Source organism: Mesoplodon bidens, assembly GCF_964165515.1.
Source record: "Mesoplodon bidens genome assembly, chromosome: 18".
NCBI lineage: Eukaryota > Metazoa > Chordata > Mammalia > Artiodactyla > Ziphiidae > Mesoplodon > Mesoplodon bidens.
The window spans coordinates 43,010,540-43,026,582 of record NC_138175.1 but is presented as its reverse complement, the minus strand read 5'-3'; the positions used below and the strand labels follow the sequence as shown (position 1 = coordinate 43,026,582).

The window sequence follows — 16,043 nt, the reverse complement described above, 5'->3', positions numbered from 1 at the left end:
TTTTTTATACAGCAGGTTCTTATTAGTCATCAATTTTATACACATCAGTGTATACATGTCAATCCCAATCACCCAATTCATCACACCACCACCACCACCTCCCTGCCGCTTCCCCCCCTTGGTGTCCATGCATTTGTTCTCTACATCTGTGTCTCAATTTCTGCCCTGCAAACCGGTTCATCTGCACCATTTTTCTAGGTTCCACATATATGCGTTAATATACGATATTGGTTTTTCTCTTTCTGACTTACTTCACCCTGTATGACAGTCTCTAGATCCATCCACGTCTCAACAAATGACCCAATTTCATTCCTTTTTATGGCAGAGTAATATTCCATTGTACATATGTACCACATCTTCCTTATCCATTCGTCTGTTGATGGGCATTTAGGTTGCTTCCATGACCTGGCTATTGTAAATACTGCTGCAATGAACATTGGGGTGCATGTGTCTTTTTGAATTGTGGTTTTCTCTGGGTATATGCCCAGGAGTGGGATTGCTGGGTCATGTGGTAATTCTATCTTTAGTTTTTTAAGGAACCTCCATACTGTTCTCCATAGTGGCTGTATCATAGTGGCTGTATCAGTTTACATTCCCACCAACAGCTTAAAAGCTATGATTCAAGAAACATTTCCTGAAGTGGGAGGGAAGGTGGGAGGGGAGACCACAGAAGGAGGGGGGGACTTGAACCAACACACTTCCGAACTAGACTGGGCAACAAAGAAATATATTCTGATAAAACTATGGAGTTTCTTTAAAAAAAATGCTTTGGGTATATCCACTTCTCCTTTCCTGTCCTCCTTCACCCCAATTTGCTTATAAAGGAAAGGAAATAATACAGGCATCAAACTTCTCATCAGCTACACTCCATGCTGTAAGACTGTGGGCAACTTATTTAAGATATTCAAGGAAAAAAATGTAAGTCAAGTATTTTATATCCAGTCAAATTGACCTTGAAGAATAAAGTTACCAACGAAATAACTCAAAGCATATATTGTTACATGAGACCTAAGGAATCGCTAGAGAATGAGCTTTAGAAACCAAAAAGTCATTGGCATAAGGTGAATATATTTAATTAAAGAACTAAGGCTAAATGATGGGAGATAAAGATAGCAAAACAGTATATAAATATTAAGCACTGACAACATAATACAACAAAAATGGGAGAGAAAGCATATGAAAGTATGCCACTTAAGGAAAGTATCTCAGGAAAACTGCCTTTGGATACAATTTAAAATTAGATGCTGGGGGGAAAGAGAAGAAATCCTAGCTTATTTCATTACTGCTTATTATAGATAATATCTAAAAAAGAGGAGATAAAGGTATTAATACCTACTATTTATAATGGTAACTCTCAGAACAAAAACAGTGTTTATAGATAGATATATCCAACACACATACCCACACACAAACACATCCACGAAACCATATCATAAAAGAACCTATATATAAAGACTCGAATAGGGAAACAAATGAGAATATCTTCCTGGTTGACATTTTCTCAGTAGAATGCTTATTAGGGTTTTTTGTTGTTACTGTTTTTTGCTTATTGATTTTTAACATCCCCAAACTTTATAGAACCTATGAATCTCTTAATACTCTTATTTCTAGTTGATAGTTATATGGGAAAAAATGAATATTTAAATCCTGGAAATGCAATACAATGTTTTTAATACATGTGTGAGGAAAGTTTCAAATGGCATTCCAAATCCAACACAAGTCACAGTCGTATGGAGGCATATTGGAAAGTGTGAGGCATGTGTGTCTCAGATGTTGGGAAACATGTTATTGCGTTAAAGGTAACCATTTACTAACAATCATACTAATTGGTCACCAGGAAGTCATTTTTAAAGCAGTTTACTTCCAGGTATAACACATGTTGGATATATTTATGCATTTACTGTTTTTTGTTATATCTGAAAACACTGGTTAGAAGTCTGGGGTTTCATATGATACATGGTAATTTTCCCACTTAAAGGAAGTAGGCCCCAGTAAGAGTTTTCCCATAGAATGTCACTCATTATGGGCAGAAAACTGACAGTAAGTCGAAGATACTTTATATAGAAATATGAAGCAATATGGAGACCAAACTTATCAGTTGTATGAATAAACCAGCTTATTCAGTTTAAATGGGTTTAAATCAGCCATTAAAAGAAAAAAAATTTCAGGCAGGTTTACAGAGCTGTGAAAAATGCAAAGTAAAAGGATAGGCAAAGAAAAATCAAGCAAATGAAAATACACAGAAAACAGGGGTTGTGATCTTATCAGACAAGCACTCAGGCCCAAAACACAAGACAAAGACCATTTAGTAATGCAAAAGGCTAAAATTCACAATAAAGAGATAACAGTTATGAAAACCTGTTCACCATGCCACACAGTAATTACTTTTATGAAACAAACTATAGGAAATACAAGGAGAAACAGACACACACACTAATAGGAAACTTTAAAACATCTCTCTCAGAACAAGACAGATCCAGGCACATCACTAGTAAAAGTGACTGCAGATCTATAAAAACGTAACAAGGTATATCTTACAGATTCATTTCAAATTCTGGATCCCCCAAATAGCAAACAGTGCATATGGAACAGGTCTGACCACTGACAATCTTTAATACCACAAAGAAAAACCCTGATTAAAAAATCAGAAATGGGGCTTCCCTGGTGGCACAGTGGTTGGGAATCTGCCTGCCAATGCAGGGGACACGGGTTCAAGCCCCAGTCCGGGAAGATCCCACATGCTGCGGAGCAACTAAGCCCATGCGCCCCAACTACTGAGCCTGTGCTCTAGAGCCCATAAGCCACAATACTGAGCCCACGTGCCACAACTACTAAGGCCTACGCGCCTAGAGCCCGTGCTCTGCAACAAGAGAAGCCACCGCAATGAGAAGCCCGCACACCGCAACAAAGAGCAGGCCCTGCTCACCACAACCAGAGAAAGCCCACGCGCAGCCACGAAGACCCAATGCAGCCAAAAACAATAAATAATAAAAAATAAGTACATTTATTTTTTAAAAAATCAGAAATGATACAGATCACATTCTCTGACTATAATGCAATAAAACAGGAAATTAATTTTAAAAATTAAACCTTTTGGTCCAAAAGGAAATAGGAAATGAAAGTACATAAATTCCTAAAAATAACAATAATGAAAACAAGACATATAATATACGATCGGCACTTTAAGGAAGTTCCACTACATTACTTACATCAACAAAAACGAAAACAAATTAAATAGGCAACTCAACGGGCACAAGAAAGAACAAAGAAAACCAAAAGGATATAGAAGGAATTAATAAACATAAAGAAAGCACTTAACTGGATTATCTGATTTTTAGAATTTCACCATGAATTCAGATTCTGCTGGGGTTAGTTTTAGTAAACTATATTTTCCTAGAAAACTGTCCATTTCACCTAGGTGTTTGAATTTATTTGTATAGAGTTGTACAAAATAGTTTATGATTTTTAAAAAAACTTCCTGTGTTCTGGAGATTATTTCTCCATTTTTGTTTCTTATTTGTGTGTTTATGCTTTCTCTCTCTTTTTTAAGGTAAGCTACAGGATGTTTTATTGATTTTTCAAATTATTTTTATGGACTATAACACTGATACCAAACCTTGCAAAGATAGCACAAAAAAGGGGAGAAGAGAAAATCACGGACCAATCTCACTTTTGAATATTGATATAAAAATCTTAAATAAAATATTTTAACAAATATAATCCAATTATATTAAAAACATATCATGACTAAGTCAAGTCTGTGCAAGGGTGGCTGAAGATTAGAATGAACTGGATTTAATTCATGGAGATATAATTCATCATATTAATATACCTATGGTAAAACCCCCTATGATCACCTCCCACAGTTGCCAAAAACCAGATAAAATTCAACATACATTAGTGATAAAAACACAAATAGGAATTTATAACCTTTTCCTTGGCATGATCGCACACACAAACACGCCCTATGGCAAAAAAGCAATTTTAATTGATAAGGTAACACTAGAGAGATCTCTGCCAAGGTGAAGACAAAAATGCCTTCCTTCTATTTCTGCTATCAGCTAACACTGTTCTGAAGATATCAGCAAGGCAATTAAACAAGAGAAAGCAATGTGGAGCATAAGAATTAGAAAAGACTTTCAAAAGTCTAACTTTCTCCTTTCAAAGAAAATAAAATTGTGCATCTGGAAAACCCAAAAGGATCAAAGAAAAAACTATAAGAAAATATAGTGAAGTAATATGACATAAAACTAACACACTGTAATCAATAGCCTTCATTTATAAAAATGATATCCAATTAAAAGATAATGAAAGAGAACTCCTCCCCAAACCAAAAAACACCTAGCCATAAACTTAACAAGAGGTTAGACATCACAGTAGAAAAGTAAAATTCTCCTGAAAGACCGAAAAGGTAACTTGAACAAATGGAAATCCATCATATTCTTGGATAGGGAAACTCAGCATCATTAATTTAGATGTTTAATGAGATCGCAATAAAAAACACCATCTAATTTTTTTTCCTGGAGTTAGACAAGTTGATTATAAAGTTCATATTGAAGAACAAACTAGCAAAAATAGCCAGGGAAAATCTAAAAATAAGAAAAATATTAAAATATAGACTCTAAAATTGAGACACAGATGTAGAGAACCAACCAAGGGGGGAAAGTGAGGGGGGGGGGGGGGCGGGTGAAGGGTGGTGGCTGGTGGTGGCGGGATGAACTGGGAGATTGGGATTGACATGTATACACTAACATGTATAAAATGGATAACTAATAAGAACCTGCTGTATAAAATATAAAATTCAAAAATTCAAAAAAAATATAGATTCTAAAATTTAAATATCATGGTGCTGATGCATGAATATAAATTGCTTTGTAATTCAAGAATGAAGAAAACCTCTCCCATGACTCAAAATCAAGGAGTAATTTTTAAAAAAGGGGCAACCATAACCACCCCAAAATAAAAATGAATGCATTCAAAAAAAGAGAAGTTGAAAACACATATACATAAAATATTGGGGGAAATATTTGCAAGAATATCACAAAAAAGGATAAATATCCCTAATTTAAAGAGTTACTAAAATTAAGATGGGGGTTACTAACAATTGAAATGGACAAAAGATATAAATGGACACAAGAAAATAAAACGACAGTTCAATGAAAAAAATGCAACGACACTTAAACATGAAACAAATGAACCCAAGCAAACTCAATTTTGTTTCTTATAAGAGAACGCACACCAAAATTCTAACGAGATACCATTTCTTGCCTATCAGATGGGCAAAAATCCCAAAGCTTGGCCACACTCCATTGGAGAGGCTATGGGGAAACAGCCTTCTCAAACACTGCTAGTGGAATACAAATGGTATGGCCACTACAAAGGGAAACCTGGCAATATCCAGCAATATTACATATGCATTTACCTTTAGACCCAGCCATCCTGTTTTGAGGTAATCTATCCCTAAGTGAAGTCGACAAAACTATGAAATATATATAAGCTTACTTGTTGCATTAATTGGTAATAGCAAAAGGTTCAACACAACCCAAATGTCAATTAATGGGAGACTGGTTGAATAAGTTTTGGTACATCCACAAAGTAGAGTGGTGTGCAACAGTACAAAAAATGGATGAGTAATTTTACACAGTAGTGTGACTCTCTGGAATATATTAATGGAAAAAAGCAAGGTGCAAAACTGTGTTATGCATTTGCTGCCTTTTATGTAAGAGGAGTGGAAGATGAACATGTGTATGTACATTTGTGCATACGCATGTGTTTATTCTGAAAGAGAAGTAATGGAAGAATAAAGCAAAATCGAGAAAAAATTTATAATATTAAAAAAATCAAATAAAAAAGGGAAGAAGCAAATCCCTAAGAACTAGAAACAAATGGAGATAAAGAAGCCTTACTCTGTAACAAGCAGATGACATAACCACACAGAAAACGTAATCACTAGAACTGATATTAAAGTGCAGGACTTTGAATGCATCTCCTTTGTGGTTTATACTGTGCAGTTAAAAAGAACTGCAAAAAATTCTTAAACTTCATACTACTACTTACAGTGGTAGTATTGGTACAGTTATTTTGAAGTTTATTATAGGCACATTGTAGGATAAATAAAATAAGTAATTATGTGAAAGCCATTGAGAAGATTTTCAGAAGCATAAGAAGGCATTAAGTCTAGAGAAAGTAAGGAAAAAAGTGCAATCTTACATTTGAACAGAAACTCAGTAGAAATTTATGAATTTTTTTCCCTTCTTGAAAAAAAATTTTTTTTCTGTCCTTGTAAAAGAACACTGAGTACTCCCAACCACCCAGATTACGGTTTCTAAATACCCTTTCCTACCAAACACCCTGGAGAAATGGGTGAATCCAGATCTGCTGCGACTGGATTCCTCTCCAGCCCCTGAATCCACCGATTGACTTTAGGGATTCACAAGTGTAACCATCGGACCTTAAGTGCCTCGTGATGTGTTACAAGAGGAAGTGCACTGCTCCAGCTACAATGCATTCTTGCCTCCACAGCTAACTGCTGGTTTACAGGAAACAAGAGGGACAGAGGGGCAAGTTCTCAGGCAAAGCTAGAAATGAAGACGTTGTATAGGACAAACCATCCAATTCCTACGAATTCATGACGAGATAAAGAGAGGAGGGAACAAACACGTTAAAAGTCAAGTCATCATCAGTTAGAGACGTATAATGCGTATTTTACAGGTAAAATGACATGATTGCATTTTCTTTACAGTCTAGGGAAAAGAAAAAGATGGAATAAGGTTGGCAATTTTACTTACAAATGATTGAAACTGGAGGAGGGGTACACGGGGTTCGTTATATTCTTCTTTCTGCCAAGTGTTTTGTTTTGAATGAAAATTTTCAAAGAAGAAATGAATGCACGTGGCCAAATCATGACACCACTCTGCTTGGCCTACAGGTGCCCATTGTCATCCCCATCTTGGTGACTCTCTTATCCGTGTTTTTGGTTTTGGCCCCAATCATCAGCCAACCTGCATGGGAGTATCTCTACTGTGTGTTATTTATGCTGAGCGGCCTTATATTTTATTTCCTTTTTGTCCACTATAAGTTTGGATGGGCTCAGAAAATCTCAAGTAAGTATCACCTGAGGGACTGCTTTGCTGTTAGTAAAGGGAGACAGGCCCGACATCCTGTAGCCTCATCGGTCCCGATTCTACCAGGACCTTCTTATCACAGGGTCTTGCGCAGCTAACAGATTTCATCTCCTCTGTGGGAGGAGGCGTGACCTGTTCTCCTCAGTGTGACACCTCTGGGGTCCACCTGTGGCCTGTTCCCATCAATTCCTGGAACAAGCAGGAAAAGGAAGCACCGGTTTTTTCTTTTTTTCAAATGTAACATACCCATAACATAAATCTTGACCATTTTTAAGTGTACGGGTCAGTAGTGACAATACATGTTCACATCGTTGTGCATCCCACACCCAAAGCACCGCCGCCTTGTGCCTGATCCCCGGACATCATCTGGGGGTCTCAGCAGCATCCCAGAGACGTCCAAAATGCGACAGCTGGGACGAGGGCCAGAGCCTTCCAATACCAAGGCCACGGCTCTCGTTTTTCACTCAGCAGTACCGATTCCTTGTGTATTTTAGGAAAGTTGTTTAAAAGTTTAGCGATATCAGCCATTTTCATTTTGAAAAAGAAAGCAGTGATGGCAGAGTACATCAGAGGACCCTGAAGCACACCCAAGGGTATGTTATATTCTACATGGCACAGCCAGCTGCAAGGAACTCCATTCACAAAAGCCTGCCAGGCTCCCGAGCCCCTCACCAGACCAACAGTGATCCACAGCCTTGCCTGGTCTCCCTCACCCTAAACATGAGTTCCCCGGAGGCAGGAATTGGGCTGTGTACAATTTAATCCTGGATCTATACAGCAGCCACTTAGTATTTGAGTAAACGTGATGAAAAATCTGCCTTCTTTCTCTTTCAGCTCATTCTCACCAGGGAAGTACAGTCATTCCTCAGGCACCCCTATGTGGTTTTTTATTTAGATGCATACAACTTAGGGAGACGTCCAAGGTAGCAAAGAGCAAAACCCAACTGGAAGTGGGGGAAGCTGGCCCTGAGACTCCATTTAGACTGAGCTGCCAGTGACGGGGATGCCTGCCTCCACTCCCTCTGCCTGTGTCCCCACCTGTGAAACTGGTACCACCTCTCACCTGACAGGGGTGTTCTAAGAGACAGAGAATCTGTTTCACGTTCGTTAACAAAGGGATAGCAAAACCAAAATATGGCTGTATTATTTCCCAAGGACTTTTCCCCTTTCTTGAAATAGCTCCCCCTACCCCTAACCTCTTTACACTGATCTAAGCCCGAAGCTGAGAGGGGTTGCAGGGACACTACTATAGAAACGAAAGAAAAGGTATATTACTACCTGAAAAACAGCCACTTTTCCCCATGCCTCTGAAAATGGACTTGCATTTGATCATACTGACAGAGAATCTAGCTAGGATGACTTACAACCTAAAGGCCTGAAATATGTCTTATTTCACAGCTTTAGAATATTTAGCCAAGCTGTTCCCTACAGAAACCAATAAGAAGTTAAAATTAAGGAGGTAAAAAGAATTAACAACCTCTATTTTAAACAAGATGCAGACTTAGTGACTTCAGACCAAACATTCAATCTTTGGTCAGGGGTAGTTAAATATACACATATAACTGAGTCATTCATATTTTTCCTGTAAATGTTTTGGTGGCAGTAAAATATTTAGTAGGTTCCTAATGCTTTAATGGGAAATAACTTATCTCCAAAGAACCACCGTAGCTCCCAGGATGGGTCTGCCCACCTCTACCCACCTGTGTCCCCTGAGCACAGGCTCTGATATGACACATCACCAAGGAGTAGTAATAGTACCACTGCTCATTGATAAGCAAGGCGAAGCTGATTTTAAATGACGGTTTTCTGACTGCACTTTTTCCCTCCAGAGCCTCTCACCATGCACCTTCAGATGCTGATGGAAGTCGTCCCCCCAGAGGAGGCTCCAGAGTAACAAAGCTCAGCCTCCTGTGGCCAAGTCTAAGCTGTGAAGAATTTATTTTTGTAAGCAATATTTGTGGTTGTTTCTTCCTGATGTTTTTCTTAAGAAAAAAATGTATTCACATGTGTATAATACTGTTATTTTTAGCTATCCTTAGTTCTCTGGGTGGGTGTTTGCTGAAGTTAGCAGGTGAGGATGTAACCCAGCAGAAGGCTGGTGGCCAGGGAAGGGCTGAGTCAGAACGGCCCCCACTACACGGTGACTTTTTAACAAGGGGCACATCACACCTACTTCAATAAAGGGAATTCTTTAAACTCAGTGATCAGAAAGGTGCATATGTGTGTGTACATATATATACATATATATATATGTATATAAAAATATAAAATTGGTGGAACTTTTGCTTTGATTGAAATAGATTTTTAAAATACTAAAGTACAGGGGCTTCCCTGGTGGCGCAGTGGTTGAGAGTCCGCCTGCCGATGCAGGGGGCGCGGGTTCGTGCCCCAGTCCGGGAGGATCCCACGTGTCGCGGAGCGGCTGGGCCCGTGACCCATGGCCGCTGAGCCTGCGCTTCCGGAGCCTGCGCTCCGCAACGGGAGAGGCCGTGACAGTGAGAGGCCTGCGTACAGCAAAAAAAAAAAAAAAAAAAAAAAGTTTAAAATACTAAAGTACAAATGCTTTACTACCTACCCATATTTCACCTAGGATGTATGTAGCAGGTCTGTCCCAGGCTGGATGTCAAGGCCCCCAGTGCAAAGCTGGCTGTCCGGAACCATTTGCAGCCTGTGTCCACAAGGGGCTCAGCATCACCGGTTCCCTGACAGCCTTCACTGGCATTTCGGTCAAACCAGAAAGTGTGATGTATAAAATTCTATTTTGCATTTGGCACTCATGGATTTTCCTGACAAAATACGGTCTAAAAAAATGGAAAAAAGTAACATTTCTGTGAAAGCACTGAAATTTTATTGATATGCTGCATAAGACGCTCACACCAAAATTTACTAAGTATGTGAGCAATTTTAGAAGCATAGAGACGAAAGTACTTTTACCGTGCATTTCAGAAATTTCCCCAAAACGTGAAATCAGTACATATTAATAGTAGAGAACAAAAAAAGCAATTAGTAATTGTTTACGTTTCACAAGCCACTGTCCTATGTCTTACAAAATGCTATTCAGAACTTCAAATAACGGTAAATGTCTGAAAAAAGAAACTGAAATTTAAACATGTACCCTCCTCTGCCCAATGCTTTCATTTAGCCGTTAGTGAACCACACGAGAGAATCAGTATTATATCTTCTCCGAGAGCAGGACGCCACCATTTGTACGTGGGCAACACACGTTTGTGCAGCTCTACTGCTTGCTATTATTGTGTGCTGTTTTACGCAAGAAACAATACAACCGAGCACACACTGCAGGTGGCTAACAATCTCAAGGAAAGCCAGTGCAGTTCAGGAGGCCTGGCTGCCGACCCAAAGCCCTTCCCGGTGGAAGCAAAGTACACCGGATGAGGACATTAAAAGAGTTTTGCAGAATCAGAACCTTTGCCAGCAAAGACACCAGAACTTCACACTTCCCAGAGCCTGCCCTAGTTAGCCAAGAAAAAGGAAAATCACTCCCCATACACTTCACGTGCCAATCGGACACCTGCCAGTCAGACACCTGCCAGTCAACCCACGGGAGTCGAGGCGGCAGCAAGGCTGCGCTCCTGGCGGCTGTCCAGGCTGGACGCCGCGTCCTCCCACCAGAGGGCAGCGGCCTGACCCCGCCCAGCAGCGCTCCGGGCCCCCCAGGCCAGGTGAGGCCCCACAAGGAGCTGAACGTCTTATTCTACAGATGAGGAAACTGACAGCCAGAGGGTGATCCACGCCTGCTCACCGGACACGACAGCTTGACGACAGAGTTTACCTCTCGTTTAATACCTGGGACATACATGGTGGTTTATACCTGGGACATACACAAACTTGGGCACCTGTGCTTTCTGATGTGTAAAAAGAAGACAGATCTTGCGGGCAGTTCCAACAGCCTACCAATGCTCTTTTCCTCTTCTAGGCAAAGCCGCCAGACCCACACTGAAGCAGTGCACAGGGTGTAAATTTCCCAATAGCTCACCTGCCTAACTTTTCCAGTTACCATGAAAAGTCAGGCTCTGGGCATTCCCACACTTAAGCGGTAATGACAATACACATTTCTTGATAACCTCGTGACTTTATTAAGGCACCGCAGCCTCATCCCAGGATGGCGTCATGAATGTTTTCAGGGCTCACTGCATCCAGGTATTCTGAGGGTTACCTCCAGGCACCCCACATGACCTTTCCAGTTTCCACTGGAGAGAAACCTGTGTCCTATTTGTGCAGGACTCTGCAGGTTCCAAGGGTTCTTCGGAAGCACTAGCTCTACCTCCAGAAAGCCCTGGGTCAGGCTGCTATTGCTGAGGGAACCCCATTCTCATCCTTGGACTATCTCTTCACAAGAAGTAAACTTACCCTGGGTAGCTATCAATATCTAAAGGACACTAGGAGTATTAGTACACAGACAGTTCACACTGCATCTCAACTAACTCATGGTTGAAAAGGTCTGTTAAGCAGCGTGGGGTATGAATTTTAAGAAATCTCAATTTATATGCACAAGAGAAGGTTTTAAGAATGTACCAAACACAGGTCTAAATGAAAAAAATGAAAAACGAACTCCAGATGGTACAGTTCATTACCCGAATGCCACGGCGGGCATCACTCAACCTGAGTGCTGAGGTGGGCTTCACACCAGCGGCGACGGGCAGGACAGCCCAGCACTCGCTGTGTCTCTGCTTCCACCTTCCTTCCAGAGTCTCATCATCGGCCCATTTTTCAATCAATTAAGAACTTCTCACCATTACTAATCCCAGTGCCACCAGGTAGCACTTAGTTATACTTGATCCTTGAAGTGACAAAAGGTCTGAACGTGACTGCCTGTCTTCTCAGCTTTCGGTCACGTAGCAACATCCATCTCTGTTCAGAGTCCTCTGGCTGCTCTGCAGGATTTAACTCACATTCTCATTCACTCTCACTTTCGTCTTCATCTGAAGCTTTGTCACTGGTCTCAACCAGCTCTACCACTTTGCAGGAGGGGTTTTTAGAATTTACAGCTAAGAGAGATGTTATTAAAAATATGTTACTAATTATAGATTAATTAGCAATTCTCCCCCCCTCTTTACCCCCCCCCCATTATTTTGGTCATTGCAGAAAAAGTCCCTTGGGTTCTAGCTCTATATTTTGTGACCTATTTTATATTTTCATTATTTTAAGCAAGAAACAAGCAGGTAAAATTTGCCTGCTTATGAATAAATTATTTTCCTAGGAGAAATATTTGTAAAAGTGTTATAAGGAGGTATGTTTATAACCAAGAGTTGATACTTCCTCAAAGCAGAACATTTAGCACCAAGATCAACCACGAGGAGAAAACTAATACCTAAGGGCTTTACAATGAGACCCATTTCCACGAAGGCCACATTCCTGAAGTCAGCTGAGTGACTGCGTCCACCCCCATGGTGCTCAGGACCTACGACTCTCCAAGGGATGGGTGCCCCCCTTACCCTGGAAAAGTGGCTATCCTCCTTATCCTCGTCACATTCTTCCCAGTGATCAAAATCAAAAGCCACGTTAGGATTCTGTTCAATATAACAGTTTATGTTAAGTGAGAGAATAAAACATGCTCAGCGCGTTAAGCCCAAGCACAGCTGATTTCAACTCACCCTCTGTCTGAGTAAGCCACACCAAGACTCCTTTTTCTCTTTTGAAAGAGTGATTATTGGTTCATCATTTTTCACTATGCATTTGCAATCATCTTTTATTATGTTGGCCTGCAGCTCCAAATCAGCCAAGTAAAATTTCTCTCCCACCCAGGCACTAGATTTACAAAAAGAAATGAGGCCAGCCTTTTAAAATGTTAGAAATTATTTCTCTTTTACTTTATAAGCTATCCATAAACTCACCTGAAAACAACTCTATCTCTAAAGTATTCACATTTGTAATCTTTTACATTCCTTATTCTTATCTTCAATATGACCACATCCTCTTTTTGGAACCATTTTATTTGTGGGTGGAAGCTAGAACAAAGTGAAGAGGATTATACACTCATCTCTGTTTATTTGCTCGGCGAGGAAGGAAAGCAGACCCCAACAATGACGAGCATACCTTTTCAGAGGCCCTGTAGTTTTTTTAATGGAAGCATCTCCAGTGTTTTCAGGTAAAGTTTCTGTACAAAAAGTCAAATTTTCCTATAGGTTATTGATATGTGACTCCATAATATATGTATATATATGTACTTTTTTGCATTTTATGCAACTTTTAGTTGAGGAACTACTCACTAAGACTGTAAGAGTATAAACTTCACAGTAACCAAAGTATCCAATTGCAAAGAATAATTTAAAAAAATTAAAATGCAGATCACTTAGGATAACTAATAAAACAAATATCAGACTAAGAAAACAAATATTTGCCCTGTTAAATATTATGATTAAACAATTGAGAAAGTAAACTCTCTGAAAAGGAACCACATATAATTATTGGCCATATGATACAAATGCTCCAGTGTCTCTGCTATCTTAACCTGCCAGGGCCCCACTAACGATGACTTCCAGAACAGTGGCCAGTACACACAAGGAACCACTGCTGAACATAACATTTCCTAAAACAATGCAATTTAAATTCTCAATCTGAAACATGTGAAGCTTCCAAAGACTTGAGCAAAAATGTTTATGAGCAGCTTTGTTAACAGTAGTCAACGTCTTGTAACAGGTGAACAGCTAAATAAACTGTAGTACATGCATATCATGGAATACAGCTCAGCAATAAAAAAGTACCACTGCTACTTGCAATCATCTAGATGAATTTCACAGACATAAAGTTGAGTGAAAGAAGACACAGAGTGTATACCACGTGCTTCCAATTCAGCAACACTGATGGTGACAGAAGTCAGAACAGGGGTTACTGGGCAGGGTTACAGACAGGGAGGGTGCGTAAGGGAGACCACTGGGGTTCTGGAAATGTTCAACAGCTTGATCTGGGTGTGGGTAATGGTAATACACATAGGAAAAATTCTGATGAGCTGTACACTTAAGATCTGTGCACTTTTGCTGGATGAGCATTATACTTCAAATAACAAAAAAGAAAAAAGTTACCAAAAAAATTGGAAGCCGCACTGTCAAAAATAGAAAGTTAGGTAATGTCAGTTTATGTCACGTTCTCTCTAATTCATCTAAAAGTGGAAAGCCTAAACACTGGAAAATTTCCAAGCATTAATGATTTTAAGTTAACCGTCTTTTACATGACCAACCATGTGTTGGGTTTTCTGAGTTTGTCTGGGAGTCAGCAGCTCTCTCTGAGCCCTTGTCCTCTTGCTGTGTGCTCTGCAGACGAGCATCATCTTCTGTGGAAGAAGGCATCCTGGGTAGAAGAGACAGAGGTTAACTGTGAGACGAGGAGACAGGCAAAATCTGGCTCCTACAGGGGCTTCCCGGCGAGAAGAGGGAGGCAGGCCAGCAACACACAGCTGTGAAGTACCTCCTACCACGAGTCAGACCCGCACAGAGCTTACGGCTCATTTACAGAGGACGGGCAGGTCAGTCAGCTCTGGGCACTACTGCGCCCCTGGCACTGGGTGCAGAGTAGCTGATCGACACACACATATCATCCGATAAAGGCAGGCACTCACTTACCGAAATAACATTCTTTTCAAATCACTTAGAGGATAGTATGCACTGCTACCCACTTCAAAGAGGACAACACAAGCCATCTCCTTTCCTCTCCTGCCTTAGCTTCCCAGAGACACCCTCTCACCAGTCTGGATCTACTGCTAGAAACATTCTTTGCACGAAAAGGCAAATACTGCCATCTGTATCTTTCTATCTAAAACACACAAACAGACACACGCAAGTTTAAACACATGGGAACCTACTACATTCACTTTTCTACCCCTTATTTTATTGTACTTAATAAGTGGAGATTATTCCGTATCAGTATATAGAGGGCTATCTCATTCTTGTAAAACTTTTTAATTGTGCTTTTTTCTTTTGGTTGTTTGAACAGGTAACCACATGCATGTGGTTCAATATTTTAAAATAAATAGAAAGGTCCACACCGTGAAAAATCTACCTCTCACCTCTGTTCCCCAGCCACCAATTTCCTTCCTCATGGGTGACAATGTAATTCATTTTTTGTGCATCCTTTTTGAGATAATTCAAGCGAAAAGGAGCAAACCTATACAAACACATGTGTACACACACAGATACACACACACACACCTGTGGTTAGGGAGTGTGCGTGTGTGTCTCCAAGGGGACGACTGACTGACACCCATGAAGCCTGTGGCGTGGAGGGCAGTGTCCCATGTTCCAACCGCCCAGGCAGGGACCCCTCCCCAGGCCTTGTCCTCCTCACCGCTGTGCAGCCCCAGACGCTCTGTTGCCCACCCTCTTCCTCCACCATGGTTCTGATCTCCCCTCGACCCTCATCTCCTGGGGTCCTGTTCCTTCCCCCTCTCACACTTACACAAGTTCTGACTCTCCTCAAACCCCAGCAAACCACAGCCTCCCCAGCCGCTTTCCTGAGCGCTAGGCTTACACCTTCACTAACCTGAAGCTCATGTCCAAACCCACTCAGTAGGTCCTCCTCTCCGAGCTGGCTACTCTCAGTCATGAGGGCGCAGAATTATACAGTCACACACCCCTGGGTCTGCCAACCACTAAGCCCTACGGCTTCCAGATCTTCAAGTCCCCAGGCTCTGTCCTCTTTCCCAGTCTGCTGTAAGAATGGTGCCATTCTCCTCATTTCTGATCCAGACAACCAGCACAGCTCCCCAGATGGAGCCCCTTCTTTTTTTTTTTTTTTGCGGTACGCGGGCCTCTCCCTGCTGTGGCCTCTCCCGTTGCAGAGCACAGGCTCTGGACGTGCAGGCTCAGTGGCCATGGCTCACGGGCCCAGCCACTCTGCGGCATGTGGGATCCTCCCAGACCGGGGCACGAACCCGTGTCCCCTGCATCGGCAGGCGGACTCTCAGCC

The 16,043-nt window shown here is 41.0% G+C and overlaps 2 protein-coding genes across 2 annotated transcripts in view; one reads left to right on the top strand and one right to left on the bottom strand.

Annotated features, from left to right (window-relative positions):
* SLC7A9 (solute carrier family 7 member 9) overlaps positions 1–9,281 on the top strand; it is a 33,709-nt gene extending 24,428 nt beyond the window's left edge. The window contains exons 12-13 of the mRNA XM_081216358.1: positions 6,929–7,103; positions 8,954–9,281. Of these exons, the coding sequence (XP_081072484.1) occupies positions 6,929–7,103; positions 8,954–9,018 (240 nt within the window). The 3' untranslated portion in view covers positions 9,019–9,281. The remainder of the gene's footprint in view (positions 1–6,928; positions 7,104–8,953) is intronic.
* Positions 9,282–12,035: 2,754 nt separating this feature from the next.
* Positions 12,036–16,043, bottom strand: part of TDRD12 (tudor domain containing 12) — an 83,912-nt gene continuing 79,904 nt past the window's right edge. The window contains exons 27-32 of the mRNA XM_081217037.1: positions 14,320–14,429; positions 13,179–13,239; positions 12,977–13,090; positions 12,737–12,890; positions 12,578–12,652; positions 12,036–12,130 (exon numbers count right to left, since the gene is read on the bottom strand). Of these exons, the coding sequence (XP_081073163.1) occupies positions 12,125–12,130; positions 12,578–12,652; positions 12,737–12,890; positions 12,977–13,090; positions 13,179–13,239; positions 14,320–14,429 (520 nt within the window). The 3' untranslated portion in view covers positions 12,036–12,124. The remainder of the gene's footprint in view (positions 12,131–12,577; positions 12,653–12,736; positions 12,891–12,976; positions 13,091–13,178; positions 13,240–14,319; positions 14,430–16,043) is intronic.